Source organism: Salmo trutta, chromosome 17 (genome assembly GCF_901001165.1).
Source record: "Salmo trutta chromosome 17, fSalTru1.1, whole genome shotgun sequence".
Lineage (NCBI taxonomy): Eukaryota > Metazoa > Chordata > Actinopteri > Salmoniformes > Salmonidae > Salmo > Salmo trutta.
The window spans coordinates 38,728,234-38,745,521 of record NC_042973.1 but is presented as its reverse complement, the minus strand read 5'-3'; the positions used below and the strand labels follow the sequence as shown (position 1 = coordinate 38,745,521).

The 17,288-nt window shown below is 44.1% G+C and overlaps 1 protein-coding gene across 2 annotated transcripts in view; it reads right to left on the bottom strand.

Annotated features, from left to right (window-relative positions):
- Positions 1 to 1,296: 1,296 nt before the first annotated feature.
- LOC115152161 (protein BANP-like) overlaps positions 1,297 to 17,288 on the bottom strand; it is a 76,298-nt gene continuing 60,306 nt past the window's right edge. For both annotated transcript variants that reach the window (XM_029696723.1, XM_029696724.1), the window contains 3 exons: positions 16,882 to 17,025; positions 2,015 to 2,171; positions 1,297 to 1,847 (listed from right to left, as the gene is read on the bottom strand). In XM_029696723.1, coding sequence (XP_029552583.1) covers positions 2,055 to 2,171; positions 16,882 to 17,025 — 261 coding nt within the window. In that variant the 3' untranslated portion in view covers positions 1,297 to 1,847; positions 2,015 to 2,054. The remainder of the gene's footprint in view (positions 1,848 to 2,014; positions 2,172 to 16,881; positions 17,026 to 17,288) is intronic.

Genomic DNA, 17,288 nt, shown 5'->3' with positions numbered 1-17,288 from the left:
AAATGTTTATTTTTCTCTGGATACTCTACATGTAAGTCATTGTCAATGTAATATTTGCGTGCTAGGAATATGGGACCAAATAAACTCAGCAAAAAAAGAAACGCCCGTTTTTCAGGACCCTGTCTTCAAAGATAATTTGTAAAAATCCCCAAACTTCACAGATCTTCATTGTAAAGGGTTTAAACACTGTTTCCCATGCTTATTCAATGAACCATAAACAATTAATGAACATGCACCTGTGGAACGGTCGTTAAGACACTAACAGCTTACAGACGGTAGGCAACTAAAGTCACAGTTATGACAACTTAGGACACTAAAGAGGCCTTTCTACTGACTCTGAAAAACATCAAAATAAAGATGCCCAGGTTCCCTGCTCATCTGCGTGAAAGTGCCTTAGGCATGCTGCAAGGAGGCAGGAGGACTGCAGATATGGCCAGGGCAATAAATTGCAATGTCCGTAATGTGAGACACCTAAGACAGAGCTACAGGGAGACAGGACGGACAGCTGATCGTCCTCGCAGTGGCAGACCACGTGTAAAAACACCTGCACAGGATCGGTACATCCGAACATCACACCTGCGGGACAGGTACAGGATGGCAACAACAACTGCCCGAGTTACACCAGGAACACACAATCCCTCCATCAGTGCTCAGACTGTCCGTAATAGGCTGAGAGAGGCTGGACTGAGGGCTTGTAGGCCTGTTGTTAGGCAGGGCCTCACCAGACATCACCGGCAACAACGTCGCCTACAGGGAAGACATCCTCCTCCCTCATGTGGTACCCTTCCTGCAGGCTCATCCTGACATGACCCTCCAGCATGACAATGCCACCAGCCATACTGCTCATTCTGTGCGTGATTTCCTGCAAGACAGGAATGTCAGTGTTCTGCCATGGCCAGCGAAGAGCCCGGAACTCAATCCCATTGAGCATGTCTGGAACCTGTTTGATCGGAGGGTGAGGGCTAGGGCCATTCCCCCCAGATATGTCCGGGAACTTGCAGGTGCCTTGGTGGAAGAGTGGGGTAACATCTCACAGCAGGAACTGGAAAATCTGGTGAAGTCCATGAGGAGGAGATGCACTGCAGTGCTAAATGCAGCTGGTGGCCACACCAGATACTGACTGTTACTTTTGATTTTGACCCCCTCCTTTGTTCAGGGGCACATTACTCCATTTCTGTTAGTCACATGTCTATGGAACTTGTTCACTTTATGTCTCAGTTGTTGAATCTTGTTATGTTTATACAAATATTTACACATGTTAAATTTGCTGAAAATAAACGCAGTTCACAGTGAGAGGACGTTTCTTTTTTTGCTGAGTTTACTAAAAACATTTGAGCAATTGCATTAGGAAAAAAATATAATTACCACATTTTTTGGAGCATACAATATAGCTCAGTAATTGAATTACTTAATACAGTCATTATTGCCCATCCTTATCAAGGGTGTGAATAATTTCAGACCCCACTGTATGTGGGTTAACCAATATGAAAACAAGCTGGGAAAAGATGGCAACGAAAGCCGGGGTCCAGACCAGAAATGATGGACAAACAGGCAAAGCCAAAGAAAACTCAACCATGAATAAGTGCCCGTTTTAGGCTTGTACTACTTTCCACAGCAGTCCAACATGACACGATTGCAGGATGCTATAGAGGAGAACAGTACAGTATTGGTTGTGTAAAGTACGTGTCCAGGGGGTTAGCCTAGCCTACTGTAACTGTAAATTGAGCCAATTGGCTTAACTTCTAATAGCTCCATGCTTTTCCAGTGCTGAGGTGTAGCCAGTGAGGGTCGGTCTGCCTGAGCAGCATCCTTCATGGGTGGGGTTTAATCCCAGTCCAGGTCCTCTTCTGATGATGACAATCAATCAGAGGAATAACTAATTAACTAAAACACTTCTCTTGATCTGTTCTGTTGACATTTGCAAATTTTGTCTCTTATTTCATTGTTTGTTTATTTAAATTGTCTCTATTTATTGAATCCCCCACTCCCCACTCCCCACCCCTTTCATCCACACCTCTGTATCTCTGTGGTGGCCATCTCTCTCTCCAGGCACCTCAGGTGCCCACAGAACTGACAATCTGCACCACCTCCCCATTCTCCCCTGTTGGCAGATGGATGGATCCCTCCTTCTCCTCCATCTCACCCTGCATGGCTGGTGCCAGTTCTGCCGCCTGGGAACGGAGAGTTGGGGAGAGAAAGGAGGGGAGGGAGGAGAAGGGGAGTGGGGGCGGGAGGAAGAGATGGGGAGGGAAGAAACAAGGGAGGAAGAGGGGTAGGAGAAATGCAGGAGAATATAGGGAAGCCAGGGAAGAGAGAGTGAGGAGGTCAGCAGAGGAAGGGGAGAGACAGAGAGCAGTGAGTTGGAGGGGAGAGGTGGAGAGAGAGGGAAGATGAAGATGAAACCAAAGTTGAGCAAGAGAAAGAGACAAGTTATAAAATATAGCTGCAAGCAGACATTGCAGGGTTCAATCTATGGTCCCATAGCGGCACCATCAGGACAATTTTGACACCTCAACCTAGGATGAGCTTCTTCTGTAATCCTTACCACGCTTGCCAAATATCAGACCTCAAAATCGAACAGATCATGCAGTATGCTTTTCATATAATTTGGAAAAATGTTCATGACGTTACACTACTTTAAAATGTCTTCTCCAGAACCGCTCAGCACCAAATTTGGAGTATAACATCTATGGATGCACGTCTTCAAACCTCTTAGATGTAAAGTCTTCTGTTTAGGGGACATGCGTGTTTCTGGTACTGGTTCAGACCGACATGTTTGCTTATAAATCGTTCGGTGTACACTGAGCAATAGCTTAGGTTCCCAAGGACACAGTAGTATATTTTTTTGCGCCTGTGTGACATAGGATGTGAAACCTGAAACCACTTGAAGCTTGGATGTCCCTCCTACCATTTCATTCACTCTTCCGACTGTCCATCAACTCATGGCTGAACCATATGACAAAGCACATGCCTGCAATCCTTACATCGTAGCGCAGCAGGGGAGAGTGGTTTCATTGCTATAGCACATTCCGAGATTGATTTATAGCCATTAATCTAAAACGCTTAATAGGTTTTAAACAAAAAACACTGTCATAGTTCCTAATGAGCTAGATCTCTGTGTGACATTCACAGCGGTGGGGCCAGATTTTTTTTTATCAAGAGAGAAACCTTTAGAAAATATGTACTTTACAGTTATAAGGAAGGTTAGTGGTTTTATAATTTGATTATACAGTGTATATTTAGAAAGCATATAAGTAATTTCAAGCCTTATTCAAACAGTTTTGTTGAATAGGAAATATACTGAACAAAAATATAAAAATGCAACAAAGTGTTGGTCCCAAGTTTCATGAGCTGAAATGAAAAAGATCCCTGAAAAGTTCCATACGCACAAAAAGCATCTCTCAACTGTTGTGCACAAATTTGTGCACAAATTTGTTTACATCACTGTTAGTGAGCATTTCTCCTTTGCCAAGATAATCCATCCACCTGACAGGTGTGGCATATCAAGAAGCCGATTAAACAGCATGATAATTACACAGGTGCACCTTATGCTGGGGACAATAAAAGGCCACTAAAATGTGCAGTTTTGTCACAACACAATGCCAAAGATGTCTGAAGTTGAGGGAGCGTGCAATTGCCATGCAACTACAGCAATGTCCAACAGAGCTGTTGCCAGAGAATTGAATATTCATTTCTCTACCATAAGCCGCCTCCATCATTTTGGAGAATTTGGCAGTACGTCCAAAGGGCCTTATAACTGGAGACCACATGTAACCACGCCAGCCCAGGACCTCCACATCTGGCTTCTTCACGGGATGGCCTGCGACGAGCCACCCAGACAGCTGATGAAACTGTTGTTTTGCACAACCGTAGAATTTTTGCACAAAATATCAGAAATCGTCTCAGGGAAACTCATCTGCGTGCTTGTCATCCTCACCAGGGTCTTGAACTGACTTCAGTTCAGCATCATAATCGACTTCAGTGGGCAAATGCTCACCTTCGATGGCCACTGGCGCGCTGAAGAAGTGTACTCTTCACGGATGAATCCCGGTTTCAATTGTGCCTGGCAGATGGCTTACAGCTGTATGGCGTCATGTGGGCAAGCGGTTTTCTTATGTCAACATTGTGAACAGAGTGCCCCATGGTGGTGGTTGGGTTATGGTATGGGCAGGCATAAGCTACGGACAATGAAAACAATTGCATTTTATTGATGGAAATTTTAATGCACAGAGATACCGTGATGAGATCCTGAGGCCCATTGTTGTGCCATTCATCTGCTGCCATCACCTCATGTTTCAGCATGAGGTCATGTTTCTGCACCATGTCGCAAGGATCTGTACACAATTCCTGGAAGCTGAAAATGCCCCAGTTCTTCCATGGCCTGCATACTTACCAGACATGTCACCCATTGAGCATGTTTGGGATGCTCTGGATCGACCTGTATGACAGCGTGTTCCAGTACCCGCCGATATCCAACAACTTCCCACAGCCATTGAAGAGTGGGACAACATTCCACAGACTATGCGAAGGAGATTTGCATGAGGCAAATTGGTCAAACCAGATACTGACTGGTTTTCTGATCCACGCCCATACCTTTTAAGGTATCTGTGACCAACAGATGCATATCGGTATTCCCATTTATGTGAAATCCATAGACTAAAGATTAATTTATTTATTTCAATTGACTGATTTCCTTATATGAACTGTAACTCAGTATAATGTTTTTGTGTGTACGTCCTAAAAAATGAAATTTGTGCGGACAGCATGCAGACAAAAACAGGCCTTTCCCAAAATGTGAAATACAATCGTGGGAAAACACTGTTGGAAAGCAAATGGCTCCTGCTGAAAAGAGAAGACAAATCTTGCAGGTATAGGCTACCAAATTGTTTTATCAACTTCCAAATATTGTTTTACAAAGTAAAAGCAGAATACAAAGCAGAATTGCATAAAATGCGTTTATGAAAACGCAAAACAAATCTTGACCCAAGGCTACAAAATTGTTTTCCCATGTGTGCAAATTCTGTAAGCACCTCTACTCTTCTGCTCTATGTCACTACACAAATGTGATGATATGCATGCAATGCTTTATCATAAAGCTTTGTTAAAAAAAAAAAAGATTACGCATTCTGGTACCTCAGAGCTCCCCAGGTCACCCCCCTCTCTCGCTCACTTTTTGTTCTGGCACCTCCCGCTTTACAAATTAAGCAATGGGTGAAGGGCTATAGTCTCTAATAAAATGCAGACATTATCTCCTGGGCCAACCTCTGATCCGAGAGGCACGGAGAGGTGGAATGGGTAAACCCCAGTAAAAGATGAGTCAAGGAAGAGTCACTGCGCACATAGAGAGAGACAGAGAGAGACAGAGAGAGACAGAGAGAGACAGAGACAGAGAGAGAGAGAGAGAGAGAGAGAGCGCGAGAGAGAGAGAGCGCGAGCGCGAGAGAGAGAGCGAGAGAGAGAGAAAACTGCCAAGATGCCAAAGTTCTCCCCAACAGCATACCTGCAGGGTTTTTTCTGCAGTTTTGTAAATGATTTAGCGTGGGAAAACATTCAGTGTTAACTTAAACGACTAAATCCAGGAAATTGGCTTTAAAAACTGCCAATTGTTTCTCAGCCCCATGGCAAAACTTTCTAGATATGCAGGAAATTAGCTTTAAAACAGAATTTGTTTCTCTCTGCCTCGTGGCAAATGTGTAGAATTACAGGAAATTAGCTTAAAAACAGCAAAAAAAATGTAACACACCATTGACCACAACCACTGCCACGCCCCTGCCCACAACCTAAGCCCAATTTGGACACAGAAAAAAAACCTCACCTGCATCTTTTAATTCTCTTACTCTCAATGTAGCTCAGCTGCACCGGCACAGCAACAGCAGTAAACTCAGCTCAACTCTCTAGGAACAGAGGTAAAACACTAGAGGAGTGCCAACACATAACCTGCTCCCCAGCAGTAAGATGAGGGAGGCCTTTTCTATTACAGCATATTGGATGACTTTCATTCATATTCCATTCATCCAGCTCAATGTAACAGCGATAGGTTTAGGCTACTACATTATACTCAAATTTTCCCTGTACCTATCATGAGGTTGCAACCACCTAGCCTATGAATTAAAGTTTACAACATAGGTACACATAGGTCGAGAGACAGTGACACATTCAATACCGCCTTGCACACTCTTGCCTGCATCCAGCTGATATAGGGTGTAGTCATTAGTCCAACAGTTGCAAACGAGAGTTTCTATTGGACAAATTTGGTTCTGTTTGCTTCCGTTTAAGAAACGCTTTTCAACAGAATCGGCGGAATGAAAAGACACCTGATCACATGTAAACACAGTTCACTTTCATAGCAGCCATGTTGTATTCCTTCTCACATCTATGCACTCTCCTCCTCTCACCTTGTCCCTTCGCTTGTGGACTTCAATGTACAGCTGTATGTGACCAGGCGGGAAAAAAAAAACTTTACAAGCCAACCCATATCACCACTACAGACAGCCTTCATCATTGTCACCTTATAAGCTAAAGTAACATCACAGTCAACATAGTTAGTAGAACTAACGTGTTAGTAAACCAGCTACAATCATGCACTAACGTTGTAGAGTCAGTAAGCAGTTTAGCACTTACACCGGCGACAAAACATTTGTAAAACCAAAAGCTTACCTTGACTTGGAAGAGCTCCAGTGTTGTGTTGGATAGTCATAGCCAGCTAGCTAACATAACATCCCTCTGTTTGAGCAGAGTGTTTGAGTAGGCTAAAGAAGCTAGATTCACTTGCTAGGTAAGTAAATTAAACTGGAGAAAAATGATAATCTCTCTCTCACTTGCTTCTCCTTCATTTTGGAAGAAATGTATGTGTTAAAAACTAGTCAACTATTGTCTTTCTCTCGCTTTGAGTCAACTACTCACCACATTTTATGCACTGCAGTGCTAGCTAGCTGTAGCTTATGCTTCCAGTACTAGATTCATTCTCTGATCCATTGATTGGGTGGACAACATGTCAGTTCATGCTGCAAGAGCTCTGATAACTTCTGGAGGATGTCCTCCAACCTGACATAATTACTGTGTAAGTCTATGGAAGGGGGTGAGAACCATGAGCCTCATAGGTTTTGTATTGAAGTCAATGTACCCAGAAGCTTATGGCAAAAAAGCCAGTCAATGTACCATATCTTACGGCAAAAAAAGAGCTTCTGCATATCAGGACAGCAATCACTCACCTCGGATTAGACAAAGATTTTTTCAACAAGCAGGACGCACAGGACATTCTCCGAACACCCGGCAAGGCCGACATCCCAGTTATTTGCAAGAGGAAGAGACGCAGGTACAGAGGACACAGAGCGGGGTGCCTCGTAAGGATCCGCAGAAGGCGGGTGGGAAAGCTGCCGTGACCGTCAATATAACTCGACAATGTGCAATCATTGGACAATAAATTAGACAAGGTACGATCACGAATATCCTACCAACGAGACATCCAAATCTGTAATATCTTATGTTTCATGGAATCATGGCTAAATAATGAAATTGATATTCAGCTAGCGGGATATACGCTGCACCAGCAAGATAGAACAGCACACTCCAGTAAGACGAGGGGGGGGAGCGGTCTGTGCATATTTGTAAACAACAGCTGGAAAACTAAATCTAAGAAAGTCTCTAGATTTTGCTCGCCTGAAGTAGAGTATCTTGCGATAAAATGCAGACCACACTATTTGCCTAGAGAGTTTTCAGCTATACTTTTCATGGCAGTTTATATACCACCACAGACAGATGCTGGCACTAAGACCGCACTCAGGATAAGGAAATAAGCAAACAGGAAACCGCTCACCCAGAGGTGGCGCTTCTAGTGGCGGGAGACTTTAATGCAGGGAAACTTAAATCAGTTCTACCTAATTTCTATCAACGTTAAATGTGCAACCAGAGGGAAAAAAATTCTAGATCACCTGTACTCCACACACAGAGACGCGTACAAAGCTCTCCCTCGCCCTCCATTTGGTAAATCCGACCACAATTTTATCCTCCTGATTCCTGCTAGCACCAGTGACTCAGTCTACAAAAAAAGTGGTCAGATGAAGCAGATGCTAAACTACAGGACTGTTTTGCTATCACAGACAGGAACATATTCCGGGATTCTTCCGACGGCATTGAGGAGTACACCACATCAGTCACTGGCTTTATCAATAAGTGCATTGAGGACGTCGTCCCCACAGTGACTGTACGTACATTCGTGGCCAAAAGTTTTGAGAATGACACAAATATTAATTTCCACAAAGTTTGCTGCTTCCAGTGTCTTTAGATATTTTTGTCAGATGTTACTATGGAATACTATAGTATAATTATAAGCATTTCATAAGTGTCAAAGGCTTTTATTTTATACAATTACATGAAGTTGATGCAAAGAGTCAATATTTGCAGTGTTGACCCTTCTTTTTCAAGACCTCTGCAATCCACCCTGGGATGCTGTCAATTAACTTCTGGGCCACATCCTGACTGATGGCAGCCTATTCTTGCATAATCAATGCTTGGAGTTTGTCAGAATTTGTGGGGTTTTGTTTGTATACCCGCCTCCTGTGGATTGACCACAAGTTCTCAATGGGATTAACTTCTTTGGGATAGGGGGCGGTATTTTGACGTCCGGATGAAAAGCGTGCCCAAAGTAAAACTGCCTGCTACTCAGGCCCAGAAGCTAGGATATGCATATAATTGGTAGATTTGGATGAAAACACTCTAAAGTTTCACTAAACTGGTTCAAATAATGTCTGTGAGTATAACAGAACTGAAATGGCAGGCGAAACCATCCCCCCCCCAAAAAAAAATCATCCTACCACTGATTTCAATGGCTGGCACTTTTATAATAGCGCGAAATCGTGCCCGATTGCAGTTCCTAGGGCTTCCACTAGATGTCAACAGTCTTTAGAAAGAGTTTCAGGCTGGTTTTTGGAAAAATTAGCCAGAAATTGTAGTTTTTCTAGGTGGCTCCCATTTTGGCTGTAGTGTTTCCAAGCGCGTGAATGAGAGCGGGTTCTTTGGTATTTTTCTCCGGTAAAGACAATAACGATTCACCGTATTAAATTTGATAGTTTATTTGCGTATTAGGGTACCTATTGTTTGATTATAAACGTTGATTGACTTGTTTGGATAAGTTTATTGGTAACGTTTGGAATTAATTTTGTATGCATTTTGAAGGAGGGAAACTGAGTGGATAATTGACTGAAGCGCGGCAGCTAAACTTAGTTTTTATGGATATAAAGAAGGACATTATCGAACAAAAGGACCATTTGTAATGTAACTGGGACCTTTTGGAGTGCCAACAGAAGATCTTCAAAGGTAAGGTGTCACGAATCCCACTGAAGGTGTCTCCCCTGCCTGCTCGGGCGGCGCTCGGCGGTCGTCGTCGCCGGCCTACTAGCCGCCACTGATCCCTTTTTCCTTTCGGTTGGTATGTCTTATTGTTTGCACCTGTTCCTTATTTGTGTCTCTTGATTTATGGTTATTTAAGCCTGTTTAGCCCGCCCAGGTTTGTGCGGGATTATTTTCGTCAGAATGCTTTTTTGTTGGATGTGCTGGCGATCTGCATGTGTTATTTTCTGTGCGAACTGTGGACCCATTGTATTGGGCACTTCGTTACTCACGCCGGTTGTGTTGGCGTCGACCGTTTTCGTACTTAAGGAATAAACACATTGTTTCCTTACCTCTGCGCCTGACTCCTACCACCACTCCTAGCAATCGCTGACATAAGGCATATATTATATCACTATTTCTGACTTTCGTGTTGCAACTTCCTGGTTGAAAATGATTTGTTATGCATTTGTGTGCTGGGCGCTGTCCTCAGATAATTGCATGGTTTGCTTTCGCCGTAAAGCCTTTTTGAAATCTGACACAGGGGCTGGATTAACAACAAGTTAAGCTTTATTTTGATGTATTGCACTTGTGATTTCATGAAAGTTTAATATTTATAGTAATTTAATTTGAATTTGGCGCTCTGCAATTTCACCGGAAATTGTCGAAATGGGACGGTAGCGTCCCACTAATCCGCAAGAAGTTAAGGTCTGGGGAGTTTCCTGGCCATGGACCCAAAATATTGATGTTTTGTTCCCCGGGCCACTTAGTTATCAATTTTGCCTTATGGCAAGGTGCTCCATCATGCTGGAAAAGGCATTGTTCGTCACCAAATTTTCCTGGATGGTTGGGAGAAGTTGCTCTCGGTGGATGTGTTGGTACCATTATTTATTCATGGCTGTGTTCTTAGGCAAAATTGTGAGTGAGCCCACTCCCTTGGCTGAGAAGCAACCCCACACATGAATGGTCTCAGGATGCTTTACTGTTGGCATGACACAGGACTGATCTTAGCGCTCACCTTGTCTTCTCCAGACAATATTTTTTCCGGATGCCCCAAACAATCGGAAAGGGGATTCATCAGAGAAAATGACATTACCCCAGTCCTCAGCAGTCCAATCCCTGTACCTTTTGCAGAATATCAGTCTGTCCCTGATGTTTTTCATGGACAGAAGGGGCTTCTTTGCTGCCCTTCTTGACACCAGGCCATCCTCCAAAAGTCTTTGCCTCACTGTGTGTGCAGATGCACTCACACCTGCCTGCTGCCATTCCTGAGCAAGCTCTGTACTGGTGGTGCCCCGATCCCGCAGCTGAATCAACTTTAGGATACGGTCCTGGCGCTTGCTGGACTTTCTTAGGCACCCTAAAGCCTTCTTCCCAACAATTTAACCGCTCTCCTTGAAGTTCTTGATGATCCGATAAATGGTTGATTTAGGTGCAATCTTACTGGCAGCAATATCCTTGCCTGTGAAGCCCTTTTTGTGCAAAGCAATGATGACGGCACGTGTTTCCTTGCAGGTAACCATGGTTGACAGAGGAAGAACAATGATTCCAAGCACCACCCTCCTTTTGAAGCTTCCAGTCTGTTATTCGAACTCAATCAGCATGACAGAGTGATCTCCAGCCTTGTCCTCGTCAACACTCACACCTGTGTTAACCAGAGAATCACTGACATGATGTCAGCTGGTCCTTTTGTGGCAGGGCTGAAATGCAGTGGAAATGTTTTTGGGGGATTCAGTTCATTTGCATGGCAAAGAGGGACTTTGCAATTAATTGCAATTCATCTGATCACTCTTCATAACATTCTGGAGTATATGCAAATTGCCATCATACAAACTGAGGCAGCAGACTTTGTGAAAATTAATATTTGTGTCATTCTCAAAACTTTTGGCCACGACTGTACATACCCCAACCAGAAGCCATGGATAACAGGCAACATTCGCACTAACTAAAAGGTAGAGCTGCCGCTTTCAAGGTGCGGGACTCTAACCCTGAAGCTTATAAGAAATCCTGCTACGCCCTCCGACGAACCACCAAACAGGCAAAGCGTCAATACAGGACTAAGATTGAATTGTACTACACCGGCTTCGACGCTTGTCTTATGTGGCAGGGCTTGCAAACTATTACAGACTACAAAGGGAAGCACAGCCGCGAGCTGCCCAGTGACACAAGCCTACCAGATGAGCTAAATCACTTCTATGCTCGCATCAAGGCAAGCAACACTGAGGCATACATGAGAGCATCAGCTGTTCTGGACGACTGTGTGATCACGCTCTCCGTAGCCAACGTGAGTAAGACCTTTAAACAGGTCAAAATTCACAAGGCTGTGGGGCCAGATGTATAACCAGGACGTGTGCTCCGGGCACGTGCTGACCAACTGGCAGGTGTCTTCACTGACATTTTCAACATGTCCCTGATTTAGTATGTAATACCAACATGTTTCAAGCAGACCTCCATAGTCCCTGTGCCCAAGAACACGAATGCAAACTGCCTAAATGACTACAGACCCGTAGCACTCACGTTCGTAGCCATGAAGTGCTTTGAAAGGCAGGTAATGGCTCACATCAACACCATTATCCCAGAAACCCTAGACCCTCTCCAATTTGCATAGCGCCCAAACAGATCCACAGATGATGCAATCTCTATTGCACACCACACTGCCCTTTCCCACCTGGACAAAAGGAACACCTACGTGAGAATGCTATTTGTTGACTACAGCTCAGCGTTCAACACCATAGTACCTTCAAAGCTCATCACTAAGCTAAGGATCCTGGGACTAAACACCTCCCTCTGCAACTGGATCCTGGACTTCCTGATGAGCCGCCCCCAGGTGGTGAGGGTAGGTCGCAACACATCTGCCACGCTGATCCTCAACACTGGAGCCCCTCAGGGGTGCGTGCTCAGTCCCCTCCTGTACTCCCTGTTCACCCACAACTGCATGGCCAGGCACGACTCCAAGACCATCATTAAGTTTGCAGACGACACAACAGTGGTAGGCCTGATCACCAACAACGACGAGACAACCTATAGGGAGGTCAGAGACCTGGCCGGGTGGTGCCAGAATAACAACATATCCCTCAACATAACCAAGAATAAGGAGATGATTGTGGACTACAGGAAAAGGAGGACCGAGCACGCTCTGTAGTGGAGCAGGTTGAGAGCTTCAAGTTCCTTGGTGTCCACATCACCAACAAACTAGAATGGTCCAAACACACCAAGACAGTCATGAAGAGGGCACGACAAAGCCTATTCCCTCTCAGGAAACTAAAAAGCTTTGTCATCGGTCCTCAGATCCTCAAAAGGTTCTACAACTGCAACATCGAGAGCATCCTGACTGGTTGCATTACTGCCTGGTACGGCAATTGCAAGGCACTACAGAGGGTAGTGCGTACGGCCCAGTACATCACTGGGGCTAAGCTGCCTGCTATCCAGGACCTCTACACCAGGCGGTGTCAGAGGAAGGCCCTAAAAATTGTCAAAGACCCCAGCCACCCCAATCATAGACTGTTCTCTCTACTACCGCATGGCATGCGGTACCGGAGAGCCAAGTCTAGGACAAAAAGCCATAAGACTCCTGAACAGGTAATCAAATGGCTGCCCGGACTATTTGCATTGTGTGCCTCGCTACTGTATATAGCCTCGCTGCTGTTATTTTTCACTATCTTTTTACTGTTGTTTTTATTTCTTTACTTACCTATTGTTCACCTAATACCTTTTTTTTTGTTAAATTGCACTGTTGGTTAGAACCTGTAAGCAAGAATTTCACCTGTTGTATTCGGTGCACGTGACAAATAAACTTAGATTTGATTTGAAGCTAGCTGTCCTCTGGCTACACCATGGTGCTACCCTACAGCATGCTGTTGTGGCTACTGTAGACCTTCATTGCAAAATAGTGTGTTTTAATCAATTATTTGGTGATATGAGATTATATTTAGCATAGTTTTATATGAAATTCACTGAGGATGGTCCTCCCCTTCCTCCTCTGAGAAGCCTCCACTGCTCCCCAAGTAACAGCCATGAAATCAGCCCTGCAACAGAAAGCTCACAGCTTAAACTGTGACCACCTAGCTACAGCATCCAACCAAACACATCTAATACTAAATTGTACCACCTCACAAGCATATCCCAGGAACGTATCCATTAAAGCACACCATAGGAAACCATTTAAACATGTTTTTCAACAGAAAAATAAAACAAGAGGTTGTTATTGAGCAAGTCCTGGTAGTCCCTCCCTGTTTCAGTCAGCTTTCTTCCATTTGGTGCCTAATGAATATGGCCCATGTGTCAATCTAAAAAACTCTTTCTATTCATCTCTGCAATTGTTTTTCATCTGGCATCTCTGGCACGGTATGAGGACCCCGCCCAGGACCAGACCATGTTAGGTTGTAATAGAGCCAGCTTTAGACCTGACCAGTGTCTGAACCATCACAAGGCTAAATGTAAAAAAACATAGCATAATCTGTCACGAGGCCAAACAGGCCTTCCTGTTCGGAAATATCTTATTTGAATCTAGCTTGTGTACTTTATTTGATCTAGCTTGTGTAATGGAAACTATTAAATAAAGAGGGAGAAAAAATATAAAAGATAAATAAATAAAAAGCTGGAGTAATTTTTCAAGAACTTAGTTATAAATGCTACCATATGTTCGGGAAAACAGTTCGGCACATTTCAGGGAGGGGAAAATGTATTGACCTTTCCCTGACCTTAGAACTGGAAAGGGCGGCAACCCAACGGTCAGTATTGGCCTTGAGCGTACATCTCCTCACAAGCCCACTGTGATTGATTTGCTTAATGTTTAAAAGGCCCACTCCAACATTTACAGCCGTTTTGATATGAATTTGAATGTTAGCCTACATTTCTCAAACCCCAATCCCTCAGCTTTATAGCAAACAAGGTGGAATTTTGGTGGCCACCGTTTTGTTGAATTTCAAAATAAGGAGTGGGCCTCTAAAACTTTGTTAAATGACATTGGAGTAGTCTCTCTTTGACTAGCCTAACAGAACAGAATGTAGTGGCTGTTCAACAGTTGTATTCTCTCCCCTGCCTGGTCCATATGCCCTTGGTTAACCCAAGAGGCTTAATTTCTTCTCTTGGGAACAGGAAATTGGAGATTGATCAGGGCCCGGTCAACTTTGTTGATTTCTGTCAAGCTGTCTGTGTACAATCAACCATTAGAACAAATAAATCCCATTCACAAAGTACACAAACAACGGTCTGATTGCTGAGAGAGGGGAGAGTAGAGAGAGGTGAAATGGAACCCAGACCGCAGCTAAACACAATGTATGGGGTGGCAATCATGTATGTAAGTGAGGGAGAGAAATTCATTAACTTAGGATGTCTATGCTTCCAAGAGGGGAATGGGCGACGGGTGGGACAAACTAAAGAACCGACAAAGAGAGACACCAGGGATGACAGAGGATGCCATGCCTCATTCAGCTAGTCGCCCAAAAAAAGTGATAGGTGGTGGGCAGGATATTCTCTGTGTATGCATAGGTATACAATCACACCAGTCCAAATGAACAAGGAGACTCAAATTACTCCAACTCCGAGCAGGACTGGCATTTCTACAAACAGCCAAACAAATCACTTTTAAAAGAGCCAAGCTTTTTTCGGGTCCTCTTTTTATAATGTCACGCAGGGACGAATTGGCGATGGGACGAATCAGAGATATCCATATAAAACTTGACTTTTGGGGAAGTGAGCAAACCAAGCATTACGGAGGACAAGTGGCATTCAACATGGTTTTCGAAAAAAAACAAGAGGGAAAAACTAAGCGAAGGTCTCGTTCTTTTGTTGTGTTTCTGGCCTTGCCAAGTTGACCACATAAAAGGAGGGACTGCTGTGGGTGCCTGTGCACCCTTACTGCTTTCAACACATGGCTCCCATTCTCTGAACTCAACCATCAAGGGATTCAAAGCTAATCTAGTAATTATTACTTTCCTCTTTCTGAAGCTGCATCTGTGCATTTTACATTGTTAAATTAAAACACCAACTCTAGGACTTAAAGGAGAAGGGCATTCGCTTTGAATGAAAGCATGACAATAGCGAGAAAAGCAGAGTGTTGAGTACCTGCAAGCAGTTTGGTGAAATTGCTAATTATTACACTGGCATTTTGATTTCAACATGTCACTAATTATAAGGAGAAAGAGCATTGCACCACATAGTTTTACTGGAATATTGCACAAGATGATGAGTCATTTAAAGGGGGTGTGAGAGACTGAATGTCTGTGTGAGCTCTTAACACTCAGGTATATTTAGAGCACAACCCTCTATACTCCTCCCCCACATCACCTACCCCCAATGTCCCTAACATCTGAACCAGCTTTAACACCCCTACACACAACACCCATTCAACCACCTACTCTAACCTCCCCTAACTACATCTGCAAATACCTACTTCATCCATATCCTCTCCATCCATTTCCCCCTCACCTCCACGATACCTTACACTAATCCACCCCCCTCCAGAGGCCTGTGATGTCACCATCATGATTAGGCTAGAGTTTACTACAGTGTCTGGAAATAAATATTGATAATGGAAAGAAGTGGAGGGCGCTCAATCAACGCGAGTCGAGGTGCAACCAAAACATTTGATCATCATTGAAAAGGTGCAATGATGCGCCTTTTCCTTTTCAATGAATATTGATAACCCATGTATTTGTCTCTGCCTGCAAATCGTCCCGCTCCTAGAAGGTAGGCTATAGGCTAGGCAAAACGTAAAAGAAAGTGCATATATCCGCTCCCATCATTGTTGCTGCTTCAAGTTAAGTAGCCTACCTCTCCTAGTTGGGTTTGCGAGATCAGCTGCGCGTGTGGTCTCTATTAAATAGAGTAGGCTATATATGCAAGGAAATGAAGGAAATGTACTATTTCCATTGTCTGGAAATAAATATTGATCACTCATATTTGTCTCTGCCTCCAAGCGTTCTGCTCCTATTAAGGTAGGCTATTACGCAACACATAGCTCAAGAGAAAGTGCAAGTGTCCGTTCTCGAGCCAACTCTGTCTCTCTTTCAAACTAAGTTTAGCCTATTCGCTGGCAAAGCCCAGTAATACTGATAGCCTAATATAAATAAATGGGCCACATGAGAAACTCTGGTAATTTAACCTATTTCTTGGGTTATTTTTTGCACATTTCGATATTGCCTACTGAATGCAAAATAGCTGGGACCATGGCTGCCAAGTGATCTGCATCACATACACCTAAAATAACATTTGTGGGACTGCGGTTGGGTTTGGGACCAGTTCCTGCGGGAGCGGGTAGGAATCCGACAAAAAGCCAGCGGGACCGGGCGGTTACAGTATGAAAAGCTGAGGCAGCGTGATGAGGAAATCAGTCCCGCACCGACCTCTAATGTACCTTTACAGTCTACTTTACTGGATGTGCATAAATGTAAAAGGTGTACCTCAGGAGTTTGAGCAACAGGAAGTTGGAACCGATGCTAAGATGCAAAAGAGAAGGTCAGAAACGCTGCTGTCAGGCCCACCGGACTCAATGGCCAGTTCATCCAAGGACATCTGTCTGTCTGTCTCTGTGTGTTTGCGTGCGTTCCTCACCTGTACAGTAGCGGTGTGCTCGTTGACAGAGGCCAGTTGGACGTACTGCACCTGGATGTCACTGGCCTGTAGGGGGGAGCCCTCCACTGTTGTGGCACCTCCGTCAGCTGACGCCACTGCTATCAGCTGGGCCCCACGCAGCACCTGACCAGGGGGAGGAGAGATAGGGAGGGAGAGGGAGGGAGAACGTGAGAGAAAGAGGGGAGATGGGATAGAATGTGAGGGAGAGAAAAAGTACGAGAAAAAGAGGGAGGTTAGAGGGGAGTGAAAGGGGAGAGATTAATATAAAATATAATTTACATTTTTTTTGAGGAATTCTTTTTCACAATTAATTTGCTTAAATTAATCACAAAACTATTGTTAATATAATTGCAATAACGATTTTGCCTGTGGTAAGTGCTTGTGCA